The following is a 26,158-nucleotide window of genomic DNA, read 5'->3' as shown; positions in this document are numbered from 1 at the left end:
AAAGTTGAGATTTTATTTATTTATTCAACAAGTAACCCCTAATTTTTATACAATATATTAACCTTTAAAGAGGCAGTAGACTGTTGAGATGTGATGAGTTAAAAAAAGGGTCTTACAGGAATCTTGGACTCTAGCTCTGGTAATGAATCTCACTGCTCTTTTTTGAATTGTGAAAACTTGACTCAGTAAGTTCTGACAGCTGCTCCCCCAGAAAGAAACTCCGTACCGCAAGTGAGATTCGAGAAGTGCAAAGTATGCTTTTCTAGCAGAGTGATAGTCCAAAGAGTTAGAGATAGACCTTATCGCATAACAACTTGAGGATAATTTTTTGCATAGTATACTAATATGCCTTCCAAATTTTAATTTGTTGTCTATGTTGTGGCCTAAAAATTTGTTCTCTAGTTTATGATCAATGATGTGTTCTTCAAGAATTATATGGTCCAGATTACATTTAAAGAACATTATATCAGTCTTTGATGTATTGAAAGATAACAAATAGGCATCACATCATTGTTTAACTTTGTCTATATCATGTTCTACCCTAATTTTTAGTGCATCAGTGCTTCTTCCATGCCAAAGTATAGACGTGTCGTCAGCAAAACTTGTGAATTTGCCTTCAATCGATATATATGCCAAATCATTTATATATAATAAAAACAGCAAAAGGTCGAGGACAGATCCCTGAGGTACTCCGCATATAATTTTATCTGAAGATGAACTTTTGAAATTCACTACTTGAACACGATCTGATAGATATGACTTAAACCACAATAAGATGTTTCCTATAAATTCGTAGATTTCAAGTTTTTGAGCGATATTTTGTGATCAACAGTCACATGATTTTGTCAGATCACAAAATACTGCCATGTCAGCCTCACCAACATTCAGTTGAAGGTAAAGTTCTTCTAAAAAAGCAAACATTGCATCATTTGTGCTTTTGAGGCTTGAAAGCCATATTGATTGAAGTGAAAAATATGATTTTTGTCATTAACTTAATTTTTTATGCCAGAGAGTATTTCTTTTATTTCCTTTCCAGAGGTTGAGGAATTGTTGAACGAGTTCGATTTGGCTATATGCCTAAGGTAACTCATTGGGTTTTCATCTGTTGATTTTTTTTTGCTATTTTTTGAGCAATTGAGTGCATAAATTCAACTGTCGCAAATACAGCAACGACTTTGATTTCAAAATTAGCGCACCATATACTGGTTTCCAAGTATAAATTGTTCAATTCAAATATGTGCTTTAATCAGAAATTGCAATTGCCCAGAAATTTCCAGATGAATAATTATTTCACTAGTAGTAAAAAAAATTAATATCTGCTTGCTTTTCAGGAACTGAAAGGGGCATCAGTCTTGAACGTGATTAGGCAGAGAAGCAAAAGTATTGTGACGATTGAGGTGTATTTCATTTGGGGTTGAATCGAACCATTGGTCTGTTTGACATGGAATATAATATGAGGTAAAACAGTTACATGCCTGGGTCAATGATTATGGATGAATTCAATATGAGAATGTCAAATGTTGTGTCAATAAACACTGTAAGACGATTTTTATATTCTATTTATCATGGTGATCTATATTGTTTTCAATATATCAGCCATCTTCAAAAATTGCTTTTTAACTTAATGTGGTTTAAAATGGAGTATTTTGGTATTCATATAATCAATTATCTAGCACAAAAATCAAATGCACTCATCAAAAAGTTACTTGAAAAAAACATCATATGTAATTTCAATGTTCCAGAACTTTAGAGTTTACCAAAAAATAATAAAAAAACCTTCAGTTTGAGACCTATCAAATTTTCCATTTATGCACCTAATAGTAAACTCTCAAATTTTATGACAAAAATTTAAACTGAAGCATTTAATGCAAATAATCAATACTATAAAGAAGATTACATCCAATGTTCAAATTTCATGCATGTTTATTATGTAAAATTGAATAGACAATCTATAAATATGAAAATTAAGAACAATGCCAAATCAAAACAGTGATAATATTCACATATATTCGGAGTTACAGTAAATTATGACGTACCTATATAATCCTTTCATTTTGTCATTGATTTCTCCAGTGAAGGCAATGTTCAATGTATAAGTACCAGGAGAAAGGGGGGAAGCCATTTTCAAAGTCATTGTTTCGTCTTCTGGACATATTTCCACTGTATTCGGTATACTCTCTTGATTATTTGTTACCTTTACAGATTCCAATGATAAGTCCAGAGCATTAAGTACTACATTATCAGTACTTTTCACAACCTGAAAATAAAACAAAGAAATTATAATTAAATTACATATACTAATTTCGATACTAGACTTCCACATACAACTTTTTATTTATACATATGTACTTTTAATCAGAATGTTTGTATTTTTTCATGTTGATAATATTTTATTTATAATGTGACAATGTATTTACTATTGTAAATGAATAAATTTCTCAACTAAATAAAGATATATATATATATATATATATATATATATATATATATATATATATATATATATATACTCGTACTATGTTGCTGTATCGCTGCTGTTCCAATGTTTTGACAGAATCAGAATCAACGAACTTAGGCGTGCGCAGCGTTATAGAACAGTGCTTTCAAAAAATTGTTCTACAGAGCCATCTAGTGGCCAGTTACAGAAAAATTGATAGCCTCTATGAAAAATTACTCATACATGTCAAGTTTCATCACGATTGGTTGAGCGATGTAGAAGTTTATCACTTACCAACCAACCAACCAACAAACATCCATTTTTATATAATAGATATATATATATATATATATATATATATATATATATATATATATATATATATATATATATATATATATATATATATATATATATAAAATCTAGAAAGGTTAATGCAGTCAAGCTGCTGGAAAATAATTCCATGAAAATCAAAAAATAAATAGATAAGTACTCTTTGATCATTCCCATATTGATTTCAATTTAAGAGCCACCGGTATACAGCTGTTTCAGCCTATTGGGCATCGTCAGTACCGGGCAGGCGGTCCTCGATTGAAGACAAAATGAGAAAAAACCAAGAAAGTACTTGATAAAAATAGCTGCGTAAACGCAAGCGAAACATAAGTGGAACCACCTATTGGTGTGACACCCAAGTCAACTTGCCAAGTTTTTATGTCAGTGTTGGTGTTTTGACCAATCAACCGACAACTGCGGTAGCAGAAATTTGGGAAGCTAACCTGAAATGCCATCGGATGGCATTTCAGGTTAGCTTCCCAAATTTCTGCTACCGCAGTTGTCGGTTGATTGGTCAAAACACCAACACTGACATAAAAACTTGGCAAGTTGACTTGGGTGTCACACCAATAGGTGGTTCCACTTATGTTTCGCTTGCGTTTACGCAGCTATTTTTATCAAGTACTTTCTTGGTTTTTTCTCATTTTGTCTTCAATCGAGGACCGCCTGCCCGGTACTGACGATGCCCAATAGGCTGAAACAGCTGTATACCGGTGGCTCTTAAATTGAAATCAATATGGGAATGATCAAAGAGTACTTATCTATTTATATATATATATATATATATATATATATATATATATATATATATATATATATATATATATAGATCTTTCTACCTTACCTGAGCCATTTGGAAATTCATACGTTCCTGATCCATCGATTATTATTAAACATTTTTTTGTATTCAATGAATATATTTGCTAGATGGGTCGAACTATTGCTCTTTTGTTCCATATACATCATAATTATCTTTCCATTTGAATTTTCGATAATTAATTGTTACGATTATATACAAAAGTAACTTTCCTACTTTCTTGAGCCAAACACATATTTCTATCCAAGTTGAATCAGAATATACATATTTATTGATCTGTGCTCACAATCCTGAGCCCAACAACGTTGCCTAATCTAATTCCAGTTTTTTATGTTGAAAAAAAGATAGATAGATATGTTTAATCTCTTTTAATTCTGCAAGTATATTTATTCATTGAATGATTTGAAGAATGAAGTTTCTATTTTTGGTTTATTTTTTATTTATTTCCACTTCATTTTCAACGAAATGGCAATTCAGATGGACTTTCGAAAATTCTGGCAATACTGACAATTGTTTTTAGATCATTGATCAATAAGATTCGTAAAGATGAAAAATGAAGTGAACCTTTACGATCAGTATAATTTTTTATATATTGTTTCTGGTCGGTCGGTTCGACGTGGGTGCTTTGTTCACTCACTCGAATTGACTGCCGTGTTGGTCGGTGGTTCAGCACGTAGTCTGAACGATCGATTTTTCACTGGCTATCGTCCAACCCGTGTTAGGAATCACACGTTAAAAGGTAAGACCTCGTTAATGCTTGGCTCGCACAAGTGTTGACTTCTCAGGGTTGCCGTACGTAGGGGTGCGACAGCTGGTTAACGGAAAAACACATTTTAAACAAATTTTTTTTTAAAGAGATTGTTTCTTACGAAAAGGAAAATCCTGTAATGTTCAGAGAACATCGTGGGTACCAGTGGAGAGTAGAAAAGAGTCGATATTTCTCCAGGCTGTATGCCTCAGGGGAAAACCTCCTGGGGCAGCAAGTGCAAGAGCTTTGCTGTTTGTTGAAAGATTAAACCTTCGAGACAGATGTTCAGCATGTCTTGAAACGGACGACAAATGGATGATAGTCCAAACACTCTATGAATAATAATATTTTTCACTGAAGCGCAATCTAATATTTTTTTCTAAAGGGGCAAGAAAATAAGTGGGAAATCGGGGAGAATGTACATATGAATTCAAACCAATAATTTTATGTTTCGTAGTTTATTTCACTGAATTCAAAACGAAGCATTGTTGGAAGTTAATGGGAACTAAAAGTGAAAAATCGTATTCGGCTTGATCCGCGGCAACCAAGTTATGCTATGGTCAACTGCCACCATAAATATTGTAAACAACAGCTTTCACAGGTGTCCACTTCCGATCATCAAACATACCAGGATATTCTTCCCCAAACCTAAAGTCTATCCAAATCCAAGATAGAGTGGATGTTAACATTGACATGCCCTACGCACGTGATATTGAACATCCCAAAAATTGGCCAGGGTCGTATTTAGAACCAACATCTTGTTGATCGCAAATGCTATATTATACTTAGGAAAAACTTTTTATAATAACGAGTGAAATGCACAAGTTTTGCAGTTGAACGGAAAAATGCAGATAATATGTGTAATATAAAATGATTTTCATTAGATTTTTCACAGCGCACTCAAGCATTATATGAAAAGAGACGTAACTATTTCTCCATTGATAATTTATATTTTATGTGAAATCAAAAGGAATATTAATCAAAATTATTCAACTAGATGAATTTGTCTCTTCATCAATAGTGTCATCCTTACCAATCCGAATTATCAGTGGCTCGATTTGTGCCTCTATTATATTATCAAGCTTCCTCATCTCTGTCTCAAACTTTCGATATCACATGCCGAACACACTTCTCCCATTTCTCCGCTGTGACTCTTATCAAAGCCTCATCAAAAAGTGATTTGAGATCTGCAAATTTGAACGTGGTGTTATGCTGACCTACAAAATTCTTCACATCCACCCATATTAACTCGATGGGATTGAGTTCGCAGTGGTATGGAGGCAGGCGAAGGACAATTTTGTTTTGGCCTGCTGCCATCTCATCGACTATATATTTTTGGTATTCAAGCTTGCGCTCCTTGCCAATTTTGAGTAGCTGTACTCTTATCATTGAATCTTCAAAGCTAATATTCTTTGATCGCAGCCAGTTTTGGATTTCAACCTTCTTTGAAGACGTTGTCGGAATCTTCTATAACCATCGCGAATGATAAGGTGCATTGTCCATTACAATCACAGCATCATCCTCCAGATGGGGTAGAACTTTGAAAAACCACTGTTTGAAAGATTCACCGTTCATTTCTTCATGATAATCTCCAGTTTTCTTCGACTCGAAACACCACAGCCCTTCAGGAACAAACCCATTCTCATTGCCGATATGACAAATAATAAGCCGTTTTCCTTTACCTAAAGTTATGAAGAGGTATGTAGGTAAATAAAACAAATACGTGGGTTACTTTTTATATATTGATATTGAGGCAGGTCTTAATATAAATATAAGTTTATCTGATGAGTTTGTTAATCCGGTGGATAATCCATCTAGAAATGCCCTCCTAGATGAGGTCACAGTTTCATCGACCCATACTTTAGGGGTAGTATGACCAGCATTAACCCAGGTTTCAGCCATATAATAAATTGTTCTCTGTTGTTCCCTATAATATTTAATTTTGGTCAAATACTCTCTCCTCCATAACACAATTTCCTCTCTATCCAATAATAAACTATTGCGCCCTCGTTTTTCCATACAAAATTCAAATGTTTCAATACTTTATGGAATGTTGACCGCTTAAAACTTGGCAGTAAAACATCTTCATTTATTTCTGTGAGTATTTTGTCTATCGTGGGTATTTCATTTCTGGAAAAGTACTCATGCACTTTTCTCCTGATTGCATGTTTATCAGCACCATCTATTGATTTTATAATGGTTTGAGATTCTGATTTGTATTCGGTTTGGAAAATGTATGATTTTGTTTATATTCCCGTAAAACATTGTAAATCGAAGCACATCATACTGCAATTTTATCGCAAACTTTCGATACGACTTCGTCGACAGTCGATGTCTCAATTTCTTCCATCTCTTTCTTGAACATATTTAAAATCACTTCTTCCATCTCAACACTCAAATGTTTTTTTTTGGATCGTTGCGTTTGGACCCTGTGCTGGTACCGAACTCGTATCAACAAGGCGAATTCACCAATGAACGTTGCCCTTTCCATCTGACACTGGGCGATCACGTGAACATCACGCTTCGATTTTATTTTGTTTCACTCTATCTTGGATTTGGATAGACTTTAGTGATCTCGTGTTCTTTTGGAGCCCTTTCGCTTTCAACCTGTTTCTCATATTTTGCAATATTTTTTTATGTTCTGTAGACCATGACATTTTTGCATGAACACTTTTTTTTTGTTCATTCTTGGTCATGTGTTCTTGGTCATTTCATCATGTATTGAAGATGTTCTTTCTTCAAAGTCACACTTCTCAACGATCGAGTTCATATCAACGTTAATTTCATCCAATGATAATTCCGTATATTTTTCCAAACCTCCTTCTGTTGCGAGGAGCGGAAGTTTGGATATTTTGTATGATAAGTACTATAAGTAGTATAAGTACTAGATATCACAGTGCGTTTTGAGGGTATGTCCCATAAACCTGGACAGTTGCACTTCAACTTTCACTTTTCAAAAATTGCAGTAACTGTGTAACAGTGTACTGAAAATGATTTTCCATCAGTGTGAAATATGTAATCATTGTCTTTCACAAATCTCTCCCTCACTTTCACTAAAACATAGAGGTGTTGTCTCACTTTTTGAGAAAATAAAATAGAACTCCTCGCTCTCTTTTTCCTCTGATAACAATTCTACTACAAGACTTGAGAGTAATTTTTTCTGTTTCAGTGAGGATGCTTTCGAATTCATTTCCTTTTTCTTGCAAATCAAGATTTATTTTTCTATAAGTGCTTGTACAGAACAATCAAAAATTGTAACCGAAACTGGGATACTTGGCGTCTGTGTTATCAATCAATGACAACAAGTATTATTTGTTCCTCTAGCACACAAGTAATTTCACTCCTAGATGCGAAATTCTATAACGTAATAGTGAGTAGGGATAACGATCCCTACTTACGAAAATAACTTGGTTTTCGAAATGCGCTTCTAGGAGTGATAATGATGTGAGGGGAAATATGAGGGAAAAAATAATATATTATGATATCTCATTTTCATTTAGTTAGTTGTGAGCTGTTGTTTTTCAAGCCAGTTTGAAACCGATTGCAAAATCACGCCAGAACAGACTTTCAGGATTTTTCTCAAAATTCTCCTGTTCCATAATTTGGCCGCCAAGTGAATGCTGTTTTCGATAAACAAATAAATCAATTATTTTCAGAAATATTTCAGTATTTAGACTCCGGAGTGTTGTCAAATAAATGAATGACTATACCTTCCTTGCTCAAAATAGCCAATTGCGTAGTAATATTTTTTAATTGGCTTATGATTCTGAAGAATCATTTCAGTATTCGTCAACTGATTACAATTATTCATCATTCGAATTTTCGATAAGAGGGATTCATCATGAACTAGGAATAACGTTTCATTCCGTACAACTAGTAAAAGACGAGACAGTGTTCTGGTAGATTTTCAGTCGATCATATATGAAGCATAAAGTTGAAATAAAATAAACGTGCACAGACACATAAGATAGGTATTTGGAATCACAGAATTGATTTGGCTGTTCTAATTATAAAAATTATAAAATAACAACAACAAACTTAGTAGTTCGTTGAGACGTGGTTTCTACCAGGACCGCAGCGAAAAGAAAAACCAGGGGGGAGGGAATCCAAATTTTCCCCAAGCACAACAGCAAAATTTACCAACTTTCATGAAAATGAAAGCCGAGGGATTAGTTACTACTATAATAAATTAATTTTCTTACTGAGCTATCCAAAGATTGGCTGAATGCTTATGATCATTAGGGTATGCACAAACAAAAATAAATTTTGTTAATCATAAAAATAATAATGCGAATTATTCTACTTTGGACCACGGTCCTTGGTCTTCCACAATATCCACCATTTATAGGAATATTCAGTACAAATGAAAGGAAACAACACTTACATAATATTTTGCTTATTGTTTTCTACTATAATTTTTTTTTATCTTCGCGGCCCGAAATTTTCCAACGTTTCCAAGTCGAAGACTCAGCGAAAAGTTAGGAATTTTGTAAAATTGTCACTACAAAATTTGTGGACTGTTCTCTTACTTGGGAGAAATCAAACTTTTTTGAAGTTTTCAAACAGCTCAGAATTTCAAAGTATTTAATCTCCAAGTTATGCATGTTGGAAAATCCCAACCTTCTCCTGGTTCTTTCCCTTTTCTTATTACATCTCCCTTTCTTTTCACCTATTTTTATTATTTTGATGTTCATTCATTTTGTGACTATGTATTATTTTTTTCTATCTTCACGGCCAAAAATGTACCAACTTTTTCCCAAGTTGAAAAAGTAGGGAGGAGGCTTCAACGACGACGGCCCTAGTTCCTACATATTTTAGTACAACTTTAAACACTCTAGTGAAGTCCCCTGTTGAAGAATCGAAACAGTGATGCCAAATTCATATGGCTCAGGTTCGCATATAGGAGTTGGTATTGCCGATGTATACATTTGTATATGATGAAAGCATATGCAGCGCCATTATGGAATTTCGTTGAACTAATTTTTACATCTTTCATACCAACCTGACCCATTGAACTTTGTCAAATAACGCTTATTTACAAAAGAAACACGTGACGGGGCATTACGAAAATGATTGGATAATATTGGCTTCGCTCTCCCTCCTTCGAATATTGGCTCTTGGACAGAGGATGAGTGAGAAATACGGAAAAATCAAACCTGAGCCATATATATGGCTCAGGTTTGAAATAGTGGCTCGAGATTGCATGTGGGGTTTGCTATCGGTGGCTCAGCTAGGTATGAAACGCATAAATATATATATATATATATATATATATATATATATATATATATATATATATATATATATGGATGAGCGTTTCGCTAATCCAGTTATCACCATCAGGAGATGACTAAAACTGTTTCAAGTAGTCGGTTCATGATCTATGAACCTAGAAAATAGCTTTAACATGAAGAGAACACTTTTTTCAAATTATCTGGAGGGTTGATGGACAATTTTATATTTTTGTTCAAACAGAATAAATCAAGATTTATATCGTTTTCAGGTTGGATTCACTTTTCCCCTGATAGTGGTAATTATGACCTACATTGCTTTTCCCTAGCTTTCTGCTTTGTTTAAACCTACTTTTTTTATTGAATCTTTGGCAAATTAATTCGATGGTCTCTTTGTGGATACATCAGTATTGCCGCTGAAAAATAAACATATTATAGGGTACTGAAAACTGACCTCAATTTCAATGGTGACATCTCCTTGAAACGTCAACAATTTCAGATTTGGTGTAATAAATAACTTGTAGTATTTGGGTTTGACGTTTTCTGGTAACCTCTTGAATATTTTTCTTTCAGACATTTTTCCCAGGGGTTTCTGATTAACAAAGTTGAAATAATTTCTCGAACATCCAAACTCTTGCACAACTGATACTTGTAAGGAGTGATACCCGCAAACAAAAGTCGGGCAGTATTTCTTGAATTTTGACAGATGATTGTAAGGTTTCTTTATATTTTTGAACAGTTTATCAGAAGTGTACGATTTTTTATCACGCCTTAGGAAAAAAACGCGAGAGAAAAATTTTCTACTAACTACACCACATACTACATTCACATTAATATTTAAAAGCCTCGTTGACATTGACATGTCATAAAACACAAATGACAATTGTCTTTTACATGACCTACTAAAAAATCGGTTAGTCTATGTCATGTCTAAAATACAAAGGAATCAGTCTCATAGGTTTTCTCGATTGGTTGTGATCAACGGTTGGCTTAATACTAATTACTAAAAGGATTATATTATGATTTCTCAAATTTTTACAGAAACATACAAGTTGATGTCACTTTCACGTCCACCGTGAAATCAAACGCCAATCGAAAATGCTTCAAGTCTGGTTTATGTAAGGAACGACTTCAATTTCGAAGTTGAAATTCTGTAAGCGTAGAAGTACCACGTATTCTTATTTTTTCTTGGAAATCATAAATTTAAAAACTCGAAATTTCGACTTTAAACCCGAAATTTTAACTTCAAACCCGAAATTTTGACTAGAGTCTAGAAATTATGACTTTATACTCGAAATTTCGAGTTTTGAACTCGTGATTTCCAAGAATCAAATAAGTAATAAAAATACGTGGTTCTTCTGCACTTACCTAAAATTGTGAGGGCTTCCTTATATATATTTTTTCTCTGATCTAGCAGTACCACCACCCTGTTCCAGATGCTGACGAGAGAGTTCTAACAGGAGCAGATATCTTCGAAGCTTCGCATTCCAAGTCAGTCAGATTTCATTCTTCAAAGTAATGACACGTATAATTTCATACATTTTGTATTTCTATAAAAATATGTTTAAAATCTGTTTTTCCGTTAACCAGCTGTAGCACCCCTACAGCTACACCCAGCTGTAGCACCCCTCAGAAGTCGAAACTTGTGCAAGCTAAGGATGAACGAGGTCTTATCTTTTAACGTGTGATTCCTAACATGGGTTGGAAAATAGCAAGTTAAAATCGATCGTTCAGACTAGGGCTTGAAGTACCGACCAACACGGCAGTCAATTCCAGTGAGTGAACAAAGAACCCACGTCGAACCGCCTGGCTACCAACCGACCGACCAGATATTTGATTTTCTGTACCAATAAAAGTGTTTTTAAAAAGCAAACTTGGTGCTGTCAATACTTAATTTCAGCCTCCAAAAATATACCTGTATGGAGAAACATTGATAAAAGGTAACTTTGTTTCATGAACGCTCCTTTTGTCCCCACAGCTGGCGCTCCAGTTGGAATATTTGAAAATCCTTTCTTATTGCACATCTACAACATAAATCGAACCCACATACAAAGTTTCAGCCTTCTAAAATATAGCGGTACGGAGAAACAGTGATAAAAAGTAATTTTCATATGTAAACGCACCCCTCTTACCCCCACGGGGGGTTCCCAGTTGGATTATTATCTTAGAATCCATCTAATACCTAAAAAGTATCTATATACCAAATTTTAGCTTCCTAGTTCTCAACAGTACGGAGAAACAGAGATGAATGAGTGAGTATTAAGTGGGTGACTTTCGCGTTCATAAGTATAAGATCTACAACCCTTTTTTTCACTCTAAATCATTCTTTTTCATAGGATTTTATCCGAGGTAGCATTTCGGGGAAGTGCAATGCTTCGTCGCTGCTTCGAAGTATATTCCTCATATGTTTCAACTCCCTATAAAAAATATGCCTGAAGAATAAAATAAAATTGACGATACTGCAAATACGAGTATCACTCAGGCTTACAGCATGATCATCAATTAGTCGAAGTTGTAGTCCCTCGAATGAGCTGGTTAATGGCACCAAGAGAGCAGAGTCACGAGAGAAAAGAAGAAGAAAAGGGCTGTGAAAATCCATCCTTAATCTGTGCTGATATGAGAGTTTCGGATTTTGCGTTGTATATTGTATCATAGTATAAAGATTTACTTCAAACTATCATATATATCATAGTATAAAGTATTATCTTTATACTATGATTGTATGTAAATATATCCCGTTCTGTTCCCAAAATGGGCACAATTTGGAAATGTGGGTCCCTGGGAATGCATCCTGTAAAAATGTGCAAAAATGGACACTATTTTGTTTTACCTTTGACACGTTAAGACTCCATCATTTGGGAAGAAACTAACGTAGGTAGAGCAGAAATACTAAACTGGGCATGCGCATAGGTTCTGTCACAAATAAGAAGAAGAGGGCATTTTCAACTATTTTTGAACACTATTGGGGTATATGTCTGTGATTGTCACATTGTCCAACTAATTTGAACCAAAGAGTACACAATTAATGTACTCTTCGATTTGAACACAATTGAAACACAGCTTACTTACTATTGAAACTTTATTATTAACGATACTGCTGAAAACTGATGGTGTTGTGATATCGATCGGTAAAATTTCAAATGGAGCCTGTTGATAATTACTTCAAAAAAATCGAGGAGTGGATTGAGGATAATGAAAAAATTGTAAGGATAATGATTGAGAAAAATATTCCACTTCAATTATGAACTTTTGTTTATATATGTATTTTTAAACAATTACAATCTTTGAAATTACTTTCAGTATTTGTATACTAAGAACATTTATTAATTGTGTTGAAACCAATTTTTTCAGGTTTTCATTTGTAGAATTAGGTATATTATTGGTATTTTTTTTTTCAAAACACTTGTAGATGACTTAATTATGTATCCGTGTTAGGAATCACACGTTAAAAGGTAAGACCTCGTTAGTCTTTAGTTCGCACAAGTTTCTCAACTTCTGAGAGTTGTCGTTCTTATGGGGGCGACAGCTGATTAACGAGAAAAACAGATTTTTTAAACAGATATATGTCCGATTCGTCCGTTGAAGCAAATAACTAAAAATATGGGGCAAACTATTGAAAAAATACTTTGGCAATTTAAATGATGAAATATAGTAATTTGTAACACAACTCTCATTCTGAAATCAATACAATCATAATAATACCTGAAACACAAAGTTTGACAACTGTATGTTCAGTGATATACCCCAAACTGAGTTTTCCATCAAGAAAAAGATAAACAGTAAGATCCTGTTTGGTATCTCCAATTCGAACTCCTCATGGGTCCCTATAAAATAATTTTGTTTGTGTTATGTGTTGGAATAGGCTAATACTCAACGAAAATCCATAAGATATTCAAATAACAGTTAATTATGAGATTTTCACTGAATTTGTTCATGTTGTAGAGTAGGTAGATGTTGCCCGACTCAGTACTTTCAGACATGCTCTAAATATCAGAAAATGTTAGGGAACATTTTTGGAATAACAAGCAGCACATTCAATAGGGACATAAACGGGGCAACCATTTATATTGTCAGCTTCAAACGGCCCAGTTCATAGAAATTCCTTTTTAGGACCTGTCAGTTTTAACTTAAGGCTATTTTCACCGATTCCACCTATGAGTTCCAACTGTCATTTATGTGTGGTGCTACAAGACAACTGAATTTGAAAATTATTTACATCATCACACCCTACTTTTCTGGAGTATCTTCCTGACTGTTGTAATTTAAGAGTGTATTTTGAGAGAATTCCTCAACTTGATATGAATTGACCTGGCATGTAGGTTTCTTACCATTTTTCCCGATGATCTCATACCACGTAGTAATGGCTCGATCAATCAATTTATTTAATTTTTCAATTTGTAGGCAGAATTCATGAATACAAGTTACTGACTAAGTGGTTTATATTATGCAGTAACTTTTCGGGAGGAACTTTTCCGTTTGCCCTTTATTACAATTCAGCAGATTCTCTATTGATTTAGCTTTGTTAATTTTTCAGATTTTAAGTAAAAAAATACTATAGTGCACATAATGTTCAAAAAATGTATAGAAACTCCTCTATAACAGGTGACACATCTAAACCCAAAAGAAATGTGATTGTATCGTTTTTTACTTTCATAGAACCTAGAATTTTCGTTAGATTTGTTTTCGGGACAGGAAGAAGGAAGTTTTTATTAATCTTTTGTTGGGTATTACAGTTCGAAGGTTCCTGAAAGCCTTGAAAAGACAACTCTAGGATTATAAGTTGGGTGGAATAGGTTAACTAGGTTAGACTAAGTGTTCATGTCGTTAGTTGATAGTTAAGTGATCAAATTCTATTGTGAGAATGTAACTTGTTTAAATTTTTGTAGTATTTGATAATTACTCAATAAATTGAAGGCATCATTTTATTTGCTTTCCAGGTAACTGTTCCCTATCTAGCAATGACTTTTCATTTGTCAATACAAAATACACAAAAGATTGTGGAGGAGTTCGTAGACAGTAGAAAAAAATTTAAACAGTGTGACATAACAGTCACTTATATTCTACGAGGATTTCTCAACAGTTCCAAAGGAAAAGGAGTCTTCATAGTATCGGAGTTCAGTCTACCAGCGAAGAGAAAGTTATTTGAGAAAGTAGAGGATGAAGTTGTATTCAGTATACAGAAGAGTAAAAACATAGACTTCAATGTAATTTCCCTTGTTGCTAACTTGGGATGTATAGGAATTTCAAGAAGCAGCTCACTGTAAGCTACATACTAACTTGAAACACTTATAACTGCATTTTAACATAAATTGTCTGCTTTAAGAGATGGTATGCACTTTACTGATTAATTTCTCAAAGCGAACTTCAGAGCTTAAGTGATGTTTCTCTGACAACAGGTAGTAAATCATATGAATTATTTGATACTAGGTTCTCCTTTTGAATTTTTATAAAGAGTAGGAAAAGATTTTTTTCTAGCCTAAACTTTTTTATCGTTTTTCAAAACATTTGCCTTTAGGATGGATACATTTTTGTATGCATTCAAACTAATTATCCAAACAGTTTTTTCACTTTGCGTATTTCAAAAACATAGTTATGGAAAACTTCAACAGTTTTTTGAGGCTATGAAAAATGGTGTCCACGTATTTTTTGTCTGATACAGGAGGGCAAAAATGAAAAATTTGTGAAAAACATTTTATTTATTTATTTACTTATTTATTTACTTATTTATTTACTCCTACAAACACAATATTGAATTGTAATTAAAAGTAAGAGAGATAAAACTACAGTAACAAAATAAGCTTAAGAACTACTAACTAAAATAAAACAAAACAGTAAATATAAAAGGAAACAAAAAAGAAATCAAATAAATTATCACAATTTTTAAAATGTATACAAGTACCTATAAATTAAGTTACCCAATACCTAAGAAATCTTTTTTGAACTTTTTCAATCAAATCTGCGTTGGTCTCTCCCTGTGGTGACCAAATAACAGAAGCATACTCAAGATGAGGTCTAACTAGAGCATTAAATAACTTTACAATACACCCAACATCTCTAAAGTTTTTTTGTATTTCTAATAACAAAACCAAGAATCTTATAGGCTTTGTTGACAATATATTCATAGTGAGTGTTGAATTTGAGGTTACTTTGAAAATAAACACCTAAGTCCTTACACTCAGACTTACGCATAAGTGGAACGTTTTCTACTTTGTAAGAAGCAGAAATATAGTTAATTTTCCTTGTGAATGTTATAACTGAGCACTTATCGATATTTAAGAACATTTTGTTACTTTCAAACCACCTGCAAACCGAATCAAGATCTTCCTGCAATTTCATGCAGTCTTCTAGGCACGTTATTAGCTTAAACAGCTTAAAATCATTTGCGAATATAAGGCAAAATGAGTGTAAAATGCAGTGAGCTAGGTCATTGATGAAAAATTATGAAAAGAAGTGGGCCCAAGTTGCTACCCTGTGGCACCTCAGATGTTACAGAAAACCTGTCAGATAATGACTGCCCCACCCTGACTTGCTGATATCTGTCAAGCAAATAAGATTTTATAAATTGCAGAGCTGCCTCAGAAAATCCAAAATCACCAAGTTTCTTTAATAGTATGTTATGATTAACTTTATCAAATGCCTTTGCACAATCAGTCATGATTGAATCAAGTTGCTCCTTTTTATTAATAGCTTCAGCAGCAGATTGAGTGAATAAAAAAAGGTTCGTAGCTGTAGATCGATCTGGGAGAAAACCGTGTTGTTGTTCTGCAAATTAAAATTTAAAATGAGTGTAGATGATTGTTTCGAAAATTTTAGCCAATATATTCATAATACTTATTGGCCTGTAGTTTTTAACTTGATTTTTGTCACCAGATTTAAAAATTGGTGTAACAATTGACATTTTTAAAGCAGAAGGAAACACTTTACATTTAAGAGATTCATTAAATAGATAAGTTAGAGGTTGTACAAGAAAGTCACTTGTATCAATTCCATAAAGGAATGGTGGCGAACATGCCTTAAAAGATGTTCTTCATGAAAGTGCTTCATAAACACTTTCTGTGAATTCACTTCATCTTGAAATACGGAAACTGAGTACTACTGAATTTTCATTTGTTTTGTTACCTGTAATAGTACTGAAGCTCCTAAGTTGAATTTTTTGAGCATTTACACAAAATAATTAACACGAGTCTTGTTCTATTTTCTCTCAGTGAAAACCTTACTATTGTACAAAAATGTCCAATCTCTTGGAAATAGCACTAACATGATGCAAAAAATTAGTGATGGCTTGAAATGCCCCTTGGTATGCATTACTGAACCCCAATAAACACAAAATGGTCAGAAATCACTGAAATCACACTCTTTTAAAGAACACAACCAAGTGTCTAGTTATTGTAGAGGGGAATACCAATATAGAGGCTGATCTGTATGCATTTCAGAAGACTGTCTGATAGATGAGATGAGGGTCAATTTAGTTTCTATCTACACGGCACCATCAGGGAATATTGAGCAGTTCTTGAATAAATTTCAGTACTTGCTAAATATTTTATTTTCAAAAACTATATATATTATACCAGGTTATTTAACATTTATCTTGTTTTGAAAGTAAGGCTTCCAAAAACTTCAGAAATGTGTTAACTAGTTACAATTCTACCTTATAACTAAACTGACGAGAGTCGCTCTTCAATCTAGTACCTTGATAAAATCATAACAAATTTTTAAGGTAATAAGGAACTGATAGTCATGGAAACAAGTATTTCGTATCAAGACAAATGTTCCGAACTAGGAAACTGTACAAAACCCAACAACTTTTGATGCTTTATAAAGCTCAGATTAGACCTTCTTTGGAATATTATTCACATGTATGGTACTTTTACACTTTTCTTGGTTCTTCACATTTTGTCTTCAATTGAGGACTGCCTGCCTGGTACTGATGATGCCCAACAGGCTGAAACAGCTGTCTACCGGTGTCTACTGTCTACCAGTAATCAAATTGGGAATGATCAGAATAGTACTCATCTTTATCTTTTGATTTTCATGAAATTATTTTGAAGTTGAAGTAAAACCATCAGGCACCTGTTCGAAATATTTGTCGCAAGTAACTTCCTATATTGTAATAAATGACCGTCGGGTCTGAATTGGCGATTCCTATATACACATGATACACATGATATGTAATAATTATCTCAAGTGTACTCGCATCAGAAAAATACACCCATCTGTGTATGAAATCATTCAGCCGAAGATATTTATTTTTTTATTCATTTTGGTAGCGCGAGAGTTGCCCCCACCAGATCAGAAAAAGTTTGAAATCCGTCCTGATCACACGGATTGAGAATTAGTAAGTGACTTGGTCAATGGGTGAATTTTTCACCTTTCTATCTTCATAGAGCAATGGCTTGATTATGCGATCAATTATATCGTCAGAGACTGGATTCGGCCACGGCTTAAATGCGTGGTCTTTTAGGGGTTTGAGGGAATCAAATAATATTAGCAGTTTCCACAAACCAACTTTATTGATGAATAAAGTCGGCGGAATATTTTTATATCTGTTTTACTCAACATTATTTAAACTGTGTTCAATATGAAAGAAAAAGATATATATATATGTATATATATATATATATATATATATATATATATATATATATATATATATATATATATATATATATATATATATATAATTATAACCATGTGAAAAATATGAACAAACCACTAAAACAGAAGTGACAGGATTATTCCTCTGAAAATTGAAATAACATCACTCAGGACACAGGTATGCCTTGTCTGAATTCTACTAGATCTGCTATAAAAACAAAATTAAATACAACTCTGATTGACTTTTAGGAGACCCACTTAATCGTTCCTCCCTGTATAACATAGGAAAATACTATAACCTAATAATGAAGCAGGGAACCCGATTCGTAGCTATATGACAAATTTTCAACAATACCCTAGGTGCCATTAATATAGATCAGATTTTTTGTTAAATACGCTCACCAAATTAACGTAGGGGGACTCTCCTGAAGTCTTCAACAAAAGCCACTCTTTCCCAAAAACTCTCCCAAACTCTTACCAGGAACTCGTAAATGTTCTCTAAATTAACTGAATTGAATCAAACTGCGATTACTGTCAAAACCCAATATCACTTCTCTAACCAGTGACTTGATATATCTCAATATTTCAATTCACTCAAAACTTCCTCTAGAATTTCCAGCTATTGTAGGAAATTCAACTGGATTCACCAAATCTCCGCGCACGACTGCGCGGAGATTTGGTCAATCAATCAACTAAACCGCGAATATTTATCAATCCGGAAACACCTCGCAAAACGGTGACCTGAACTGCCTCGTATTTCAGTACCTCCAGAATTCACACAGTACTTCGTAGGAAGTCCAACCAACCTACTTCTGAGTTTGTACGCTCCTGACTTTTTACCTCAAGTCAACTAGCCCAAATATCGAGATCACTTTTCGAAACCGTATTTCATTCTATTCGAGTATTTCCCAAAACTGCAGGAAATTCAACTGGCCTATTTCTGACTTCGTATGCTCCTGACCATTTTACCTCAAGTCAACTAGCCAAATAAACCGCGAAAATTCCTCATTACTGGAATCCCTCGCAACCAATGTCTTAAAACACCTAGCACCTCAGTCCCTTCAATCAGTCCCAGCAACCTCTCCAAAGGGCCCAACCGCCCCAGACTAACTTAATTCTTTCTCAAAAGTTTTCATCTCCACTCTGTAATTCAGATAATCTCATAAAAATTCCCATGAATTTGAAAATCTGAAATTGTTTCCAAGACTGGTACTCTCAACGTCCTCTACATGTCCAGCGAATAAGTCCGCAAGAATTCCTGACTGCTCCCCGATATTTCTAATGTAGTGAGCCTGCTACTGATATGTAGATGTCACTGCAAGGGTTATTTTGATATTTTCTCTGAATAAATTTCGATATTTATTATACTTTTAAGTACTTCTTGACAGTTATTCTAAATGGGGTACACAGACTGAATAATATATTTTCTACCCTCAACGACAGGATAATGAAATGAATGATGAGGTTGGATGTTCTGAAATATCAGATTTCTTAAACATCGAGCTGTTAATTTTAACGACTTTTCCTTTGAATGGATTGGCTCTAGTTGACCTAAAATCATTTCTGAAAGCTTATAAAGGTTCCCTTGTGTAATATCCTCGAAGAGACTGGCAAATTGGGTCTTGTTATCACTTTGCACGACTTTAGGACGTCCAAATCGTGTGATGACCTCTTTATATAGCGCTTGGGTAACGGCTTTAGCGGCAGCGCTGCGCACCGGCCGACATTGCATCCATTTGGAGAAGCGGTCCTGGAATACTACCTCCATAAAAAATGACTTTCGTAAATAAGTATTTTTATAATTGTTTTCTTACACTCACTGTATAATTTTTGGGAGGGGTGGAAGATAGCCTTTGGCTAACCCTTTTCTTTTTATGTATAAATGTATTTTGTATGCATAATAAACGATATTATTATTATATTCAGATTCAATGGGAAGTTGATTATAATCTAGAATCTATATAAAAGAAGTATATTTCAACAGTTACATTACAAATGTTTTGGAAGCATAATATTTTTTGAAATCTGGTGTATTTTATAATTTTGTAGATTTAGTGAATGTTTGTGTGAATTTTTCATCTTCATATATGTTTTTCAGATTAGGTTGTATTGTTGGTGATAATTGTTCAAAAAGAAACAAGATAAAGAAGTCAAGTTTGGCTCCGGTTGAAACATCTGCGAAATATTCTGAATCAGCAGAAATAAAGAGGAAGATTTGTTCAGAAGTATGTAATATTATAGATTTCATGAAATTTTTTATGAATTATTTTTACCTGGATTTGAATGAACAGTTACTTTTCACAGGCAGTTCCTAATAGTGGAACAGTTGATGTATCCAACAAGGCGGCAGCTCTTGTAATCAATAAGGATGTACCAAAAACTACGGCAGTAGCTCCTTTAATCAATAAGGATGTACCAAAAACTACTTCTATAAGAGATAATAAATGTAAAAAAGGAAAGAGTGGTATATCCAATTTTTTCAAGGCAGTACCTTCTAAGAATTCCAGTGACATTAAAAGTACTATTGGAAAAGAAGAAAATGCCATGGAAACAGAGGACAATCCTATAAAAGTTGAAAGTGAAGGGAAGGATACATCAGAATCTCCAAGAAGTTTTACAGAAGTTCCTAATGTCGAGAAAGAATTTAGAAATCAGCAGGTATCGCCTACTACATCTAAAACTAAGGAAAAAACAAATAAAAGGAGAAGAAAAGAAAACATGGAAAACAATTCTAAAAAGAGAAAAAGAATTGTTGAAAGGAGCGATTCTGAAAGTGACGGTATGTAACTCTTCTAGTAAATGTTCATTCAAGTACTTTTCTATTTGATATGCAGAATTGGAACCTCAGGCCTAAAATGTATCTAAAGAACACACTTCTGCCACACCAGAACAAAAACACAGTCTCTGGACGAGGGTTTGGTATCGTAGTTAACATCATGTGTTTTAGCCTGTGTGGGAAAAGTGTTTTTCTCTAGCCAATGCTTTTAGCTTTTAGGCAAAAATCTTTCAAATATCTGTATGTGACATGAGTAGATTTATCTCGTCCACGACAAAAAGTCATAAGGTAATGAATGAAATGATTGTTTCATCTTGTAATATTATCCAGAAAGGTGCTGATGAGGTAATAAAACAAATGTCTTATTCCGAAGTTGCGAAGTCCGCTATCGAAGATGATAGAACTTTTTTATATTATACTAGTACTATGTTGCTGTATTGCTGCTGTTCCAATGTTTTGACAGAATCAGAATCAACGAACTTAGGCGTGCGCAGCGTTATAGAACAGTGCTTTCAAAAAAATTGTTCTACAGCGCCATCTAGTGGCGAGTTACAGAAAAATTGATAGCCTAAAAACCTTCTCTATGAAAAATTACTTATACATGTCAAATTTCATCATCGGTTGAGCGATGTAGAAGTTTTTCACTTACCAACCAACCAACAAACATCCATTTTCATATATTAGATTGTGTAGCGTTCCTATGAATGATATTTCATTTGTTTCCATAATGAATGTTCGTATCGAAGAAGTTGCTTCGAAAGTACATTTCCTTTTGTGTAATGAACTATTCATGTGGTAGTAGTTGTTTCAGGAGGGCTTTTTATTCTAGTTTGTACATGAAAGTAACTTTTATGTTTGGTCTACATATTATCTTTGTGATCTTTGTGAATAGTTTATTTTGAGCTCAGTTGCTTTCTTCCTTTTCTAGGAAGTTTGCCACAATTTTTAGATGAAAAGATGCAGAAGTGAAATCCAAAAGTTTTTTCCCAAAAACTAATTTATTCTAAAAAAATATACCACTTTCAATTTGTACATGTTAAATTGCGATGACACTGATGTTTGTCAGATGAATAGATAAATAATTGACAGAAATAACCTCAATTGTCAATGCGTCTCAAAATTTCACCTAAAACACTGGTGGTGAGAAATTGTGATAGTACTTATTTACAAGGATTTATTTTTGTGGAAAGACAAAATAGCAAGATCACTGAATCATGTATCTATGTATTATTTAAGTAGAAATTACATTTATCATAAGAGTGCACCACAACAGATATTTTTCGAAAGTTTGCCACTCAATAATCAAATGAGAGTCACTAGAAACTTGAATAGCTATGTCCCACCAATTTGTAAGCTGTTTGTTGGAGTAGTTGTTGAAGCGCTGGACTTGAGTGCAGATAGTTTTGGATTCAATTCTCTCTAATGTGGATTTTTAAATTTTTTTCAACCACTCAATATTCAAACTATTTGAAATTGAAATGACTAACAAAACTAAAAAATATTTGTGAATGCTTTGATATGTTGTTTTTTACTGTGAACTTTGGTGGTCAATGAAATATTAGTCAAGTAGAACGAAATTTCAGTAAACATTTTAAATACCTTCCCGATTCCACTTTGAATACACTAGTGATGGCTATAAATATATTCTTTTCCCTCCGTGAATAAAAACAGCTCTTGTAATTCCTCTTTTCAAAGGTGCTAATGCAGAAGATCCAAATAACTTCAGACCCTATCTCCCTCTCCAACACCCAAAAAAATCATAGAAAAATTGGTAAAAAAAATGGTATTAGCCTTTCTTTATAAATATAATATATTAACCAACTGTCAATTTGGCTTTCAGAAGGCAAAAGACACAAATGATTCAATCTTTTCCTTTCTTGAACATGTCCACACACATCTTAACAATGGTGAGGTCGTAGCTGCAGTATTCTTCGACTTCTCCAAAGCTTTTGATTGTGTAAATCATGAACTTCTTTTGCAAAAGTTGGACTGCTATGGCTTTAGATGAGTGTGTAATGACTGGTTCAGGTCTTGCATAAGTGATAGAAGACAGTAAGTGAGATCAAACGAAAAACCATGACACACTAATGATATCTTATGGGGCGTTTCACAGGGATCAGTACTGGGCCCGATTCTTTTCCTTATATATGTAAATAACCTTGTTATTTTCACAATTCAAGGAATTTTTACGATCTTTGTGGATGACACCACGTTCCTTTGGCATGTAAAAATACTTCCAATATGAAAGAAACTATCTCTAGTGATTTAGAAGTTGTAAACAAATGGTGTGATGCAAACTACTTGTGCTTTACTATTAAAAGAACAAACCTACTCACCTTAAGCTGTAGTATTAACATTTTATACTTGAATGGACAAATTATTGAGAATAAAAACCAATCCAAATTCCTGGGAATCTTCATGGATAACAAATTAAAGGTTGATCAACATATTTCAGCTTTGAATAAAAAATTGGCATCAGGATGTTATGCACTTTGAATAGTTTCAAATGAACTGAGTTCATCCACAACAAAATGGTATCATGTTTCATGTTTATGTCAGTATAAATGATAGTTTCTATTCATTGAAAATGATTGAGGAATTATTCAAAACGTTTACTAGTTATGTTTTCTACAAAATTAATATTGTTCCAATTATCACATCTATATTACAGATATGTTTGAGAAGATTGCTGATGATGATATAATAGAAAAATCTGACGATGAACCTGAACCAGTGTTATCGCATGTTAAAAAATCACTAGAACCAAAAAACAAAAGAAGGAAAGCGATTGATAAAACGTATCAGGATGATGAGGGATTCATAGGTAAGAGTAGGTGGATATTTTTGTCCTAGTTCTCGATTTCCCTTATATTTTAATTTCAGTTACAAAGACGGAGTATGTTTATGAAACTGCATCCGAAGACGAAAATGAAGCTCCTAGGGAAGGTAATGGAGAGACATCAAAAGTTGAATCAAAAAAAGGAAATAGTGTTTCTATTAAAGACAATAGTTTGCAAAAAAATAGTGCCAAAGTGAAGACAGAAAAGAAGAACACCAAACAGAATCAGCCGACTTTGATGAATTTTTTCAAGAAGAAATAGTTTGTTTCCTATTGAATCAAGTCTTGTGTTGAGAATAAGCTGATCGCTGCATTTGTAATTTTGAAATAAAATATTCTGTAATGCTTGCTTGTGAATTGTATCAGCAAACAATCATAAGGAAATAAATATTTTAAAACGATATCTTGAGACAATCATCTCTCCTAACGTTCCTACACAGTAGGATCTGATAAATGCTTGCTGTAAAACACTATTTCCCCAGCTAATACCACGATGGACATTGAATTATATCCGACAAACATGGAAGATATCTGACATAGGTTAGTCTTGTATAGATCGGTTTAAAGGTACAATCTCTCAACAATGCAGAAAAAATCCGACACAGACAGTAGTGTGCCTGGATCTCGACTACCAGTAAGTTTGATGGAAATATGTATAGATAATATTTCCAAAATAATTTGCTATATAATGGATAACTCATTCAAATATGGAATGTTTCCTCAACAATTAAAACTAGCTCTCATAACAATCTCATAAAGGAGATTGTGAATGTTTGAAAATTCTAGGCCTATAAGTGTCTTGCCATCATTTTCTGAACTTTTTGAAATGGCGATGTGTGATAGATTAATTATCTTTGGGAAACATTGCAATCTCTTAAACCAGTGGTCGCCAACCTCTTCAATGTGTTGAGCTACTTTGTTAATTTTGGAATAAACAGCGAGCTACCCACGTAACGTAACGTAAATGAAATAATCCACAGTTAATTTATCATTATATGTATTTATTTTACTATTTAACTGGTAATACATAATACATAGGTACTAATAATAAACTAATAACAAAATGACTAATATTACTAGTACGTACTTGTTCATAGCTACATTCCTACCTATCAAACGAAGGTGTTTGAAAAATAAACACAAACTTTTATCCAGCCACAACGGCATGTCACGTATGATTTAAAAATAGTTAATAATAACAACAAAAAAGTAACACACTATCATGAACATAAACATTGAAAAATAAAAAAGCACGTTCAATGAGAGATACTCCCATTTTAATTTCTAGTAGTCTACCTTTTTTCTCATCTCTTCAAGGTATGTATGAATTGAAACATTCTATTCATCTATTTGTATATCTATATTTCAATTATATAATGATTCGGGCAGACGTATGCTTTAAATAGATAAAAAAAAACAGATTTTCTTTCTAGAAGTCCTTCCTATATAAATTTTGAGGCATGATCCACATGTTATGAAGTGAAACAAATGTGTAGTTTGTGGATCGGACAAGATGTATCTGTTTTAAGGCTGATGGGGGTTGTTGGGTGTTTTTTTTTATGGTCTGAAATTTCTTATTTGGATTTTTTAATCATTGTTGAGTTCGGCGTTCTTCTCGAAGATATAATCAAGGTAAGGATATATTTATGTTGTTTATCTGAGAATTGACGGTTGTCAAAATTTCATTTTCGATTCATGTAAGTGACCGAAATTTTAAAATTCTCGTTGAATTTGTTCGAAGGTAGTTTCTTCATTTTCTGGTGTTTCTTTATCTTGAGTTTGTTCGTCTGTTGGTTTGTCTATTTGTTCATTTTCATTTGAAGCGAATATCGAAAATTTTGCATCAAAATTTGCGTATTATTTGAAATAATTGGTTTTCATACGTGATAGGGCATCGACATTTTTATTCATTTTGCCACGTTTATACTCTTTATCGTAATCATACCCTTCTAATTTGAGTCTTTAACGTGCCAACTCACTAGCTGAGTATTTTATCGAAAAAAGCCAAAGTAAGGAGTTTATGACTAATGACAAGTTCAAACTTTTTTCTAATAGATATTCTTTCACAGCCTACAGTTGGGATAGATCAAAAGTGAACTGGAAGTAATATCTTTCTGTAATAATCTCTTCAGTAGTTGAGTAGAAATTTTGGTACAATTTGGTATGCCAGCTCGATAATAACCGGCTAAGCCTAAAAATAATGTTTTTTTGGCTGGAGAAATTAGACGGCTTTGGTTTAATACCATCTTTAGTGATTACCTGTCCAAAGTACGTTATTTCTTATCTTGAAAATTCGCATTTCTCAGGCTGAATTATATCAAGTTGGCTTATTGCACTATTAGCTGCAGCTTTGCCATCCTTTTTCCGCAAATTCAGTCGAGT

At 33.5% G+C, this 26,158-nt stretch overlaps 2 protein-coding genes across 3 annotated transcripts in view; one reads left to right on the top strand and one right to left on the bottom strand.

Moving 5' to 3' along the window:
• The window catches only part of Psa (puromycin-sensitive aminopeptidase), a 29,564-nt gene extending 19,133 nt beyond the window's left edge, over positions 1–10,431 (bottom strand). Inside the window, exons 1-2 of the mRNA XM_074173539.1 lie at positions 10,021–10,431; positions 2,037–2,257 (exon numbers count right to left, since the gene is read on the bottom strand). Coding sequence (XP_074029640.1) covers positions 2,037–2,257; positions 10,021–10,428 — 629 coding nt within the window. The 5' untranslated portion in view covers positions 10,429–10,431. The remainder of the gene's footprint in view (positions 1–2,036; positions 2,258–10,020) is intronic.
• Positions 10,432–12,614: 2,183 nt separating this feature from the next.
• PolD3 (DNA polymerase delta subunit 3) lies at positions 12,615–24,179 on the top strand. Of its 2 annotated transcripts, none has more exons than XM_023159940.2 (6): positions 12,615–12,769; positions 14,504–14,826; positions 20,260–20,386; positions 20,466–20,940; positions 23,609–23,767; positions 23,821–24,179. In XM_023159940.2, the coding sequence occupies exons 1-6, from the start codon at positions 12,707–12,709 to the stop codon at positions 24,036–24,038; spliced, it is 1,365 nt and encodes a 454-aa protein (XP_023015708.2). In that variant the 5' UTR covers positions 12,615–12,706; the 3' UTR covers positions 24,039–24,179. The 2 variants fall into 2 exon arrangements, with proteins under 2 accessions (XP_023015708.2, XP_023015709.2); XM_023159941.2 differs by having other exon boundaries at positions 12,616–12,769; positions 23,609–23,761.
• The last annotated feature ends 1,979 nt before the right edge of the window (positions 24,180–26,158 follow it).

The sequence above is a fragment of the Leptinotarsa decemlineata genome, unplaced genomic scaffold (assembly GCF_025532065.1).
Source record: "Leptinotarsa decemlineata unplaced genomic scaffold, Ldec_3_MD MMD2_tig00000251_RagTag_RagTag, whole genome shotgun sequence".
Classification (NCBI taxonomy): domain Eukaryota; kingdom Metazoa; phylum Arthropoda; class Insecta; order Coleoptera; family Chrysomelidae; genus Leptinotarsa; species Leptinotarsa decemlineata.
The sequence above is the reverse complement of the archived record's forward strand: the minus strand, read 5'-3'. Positions and strand labels throughout refer to the sequence as shown.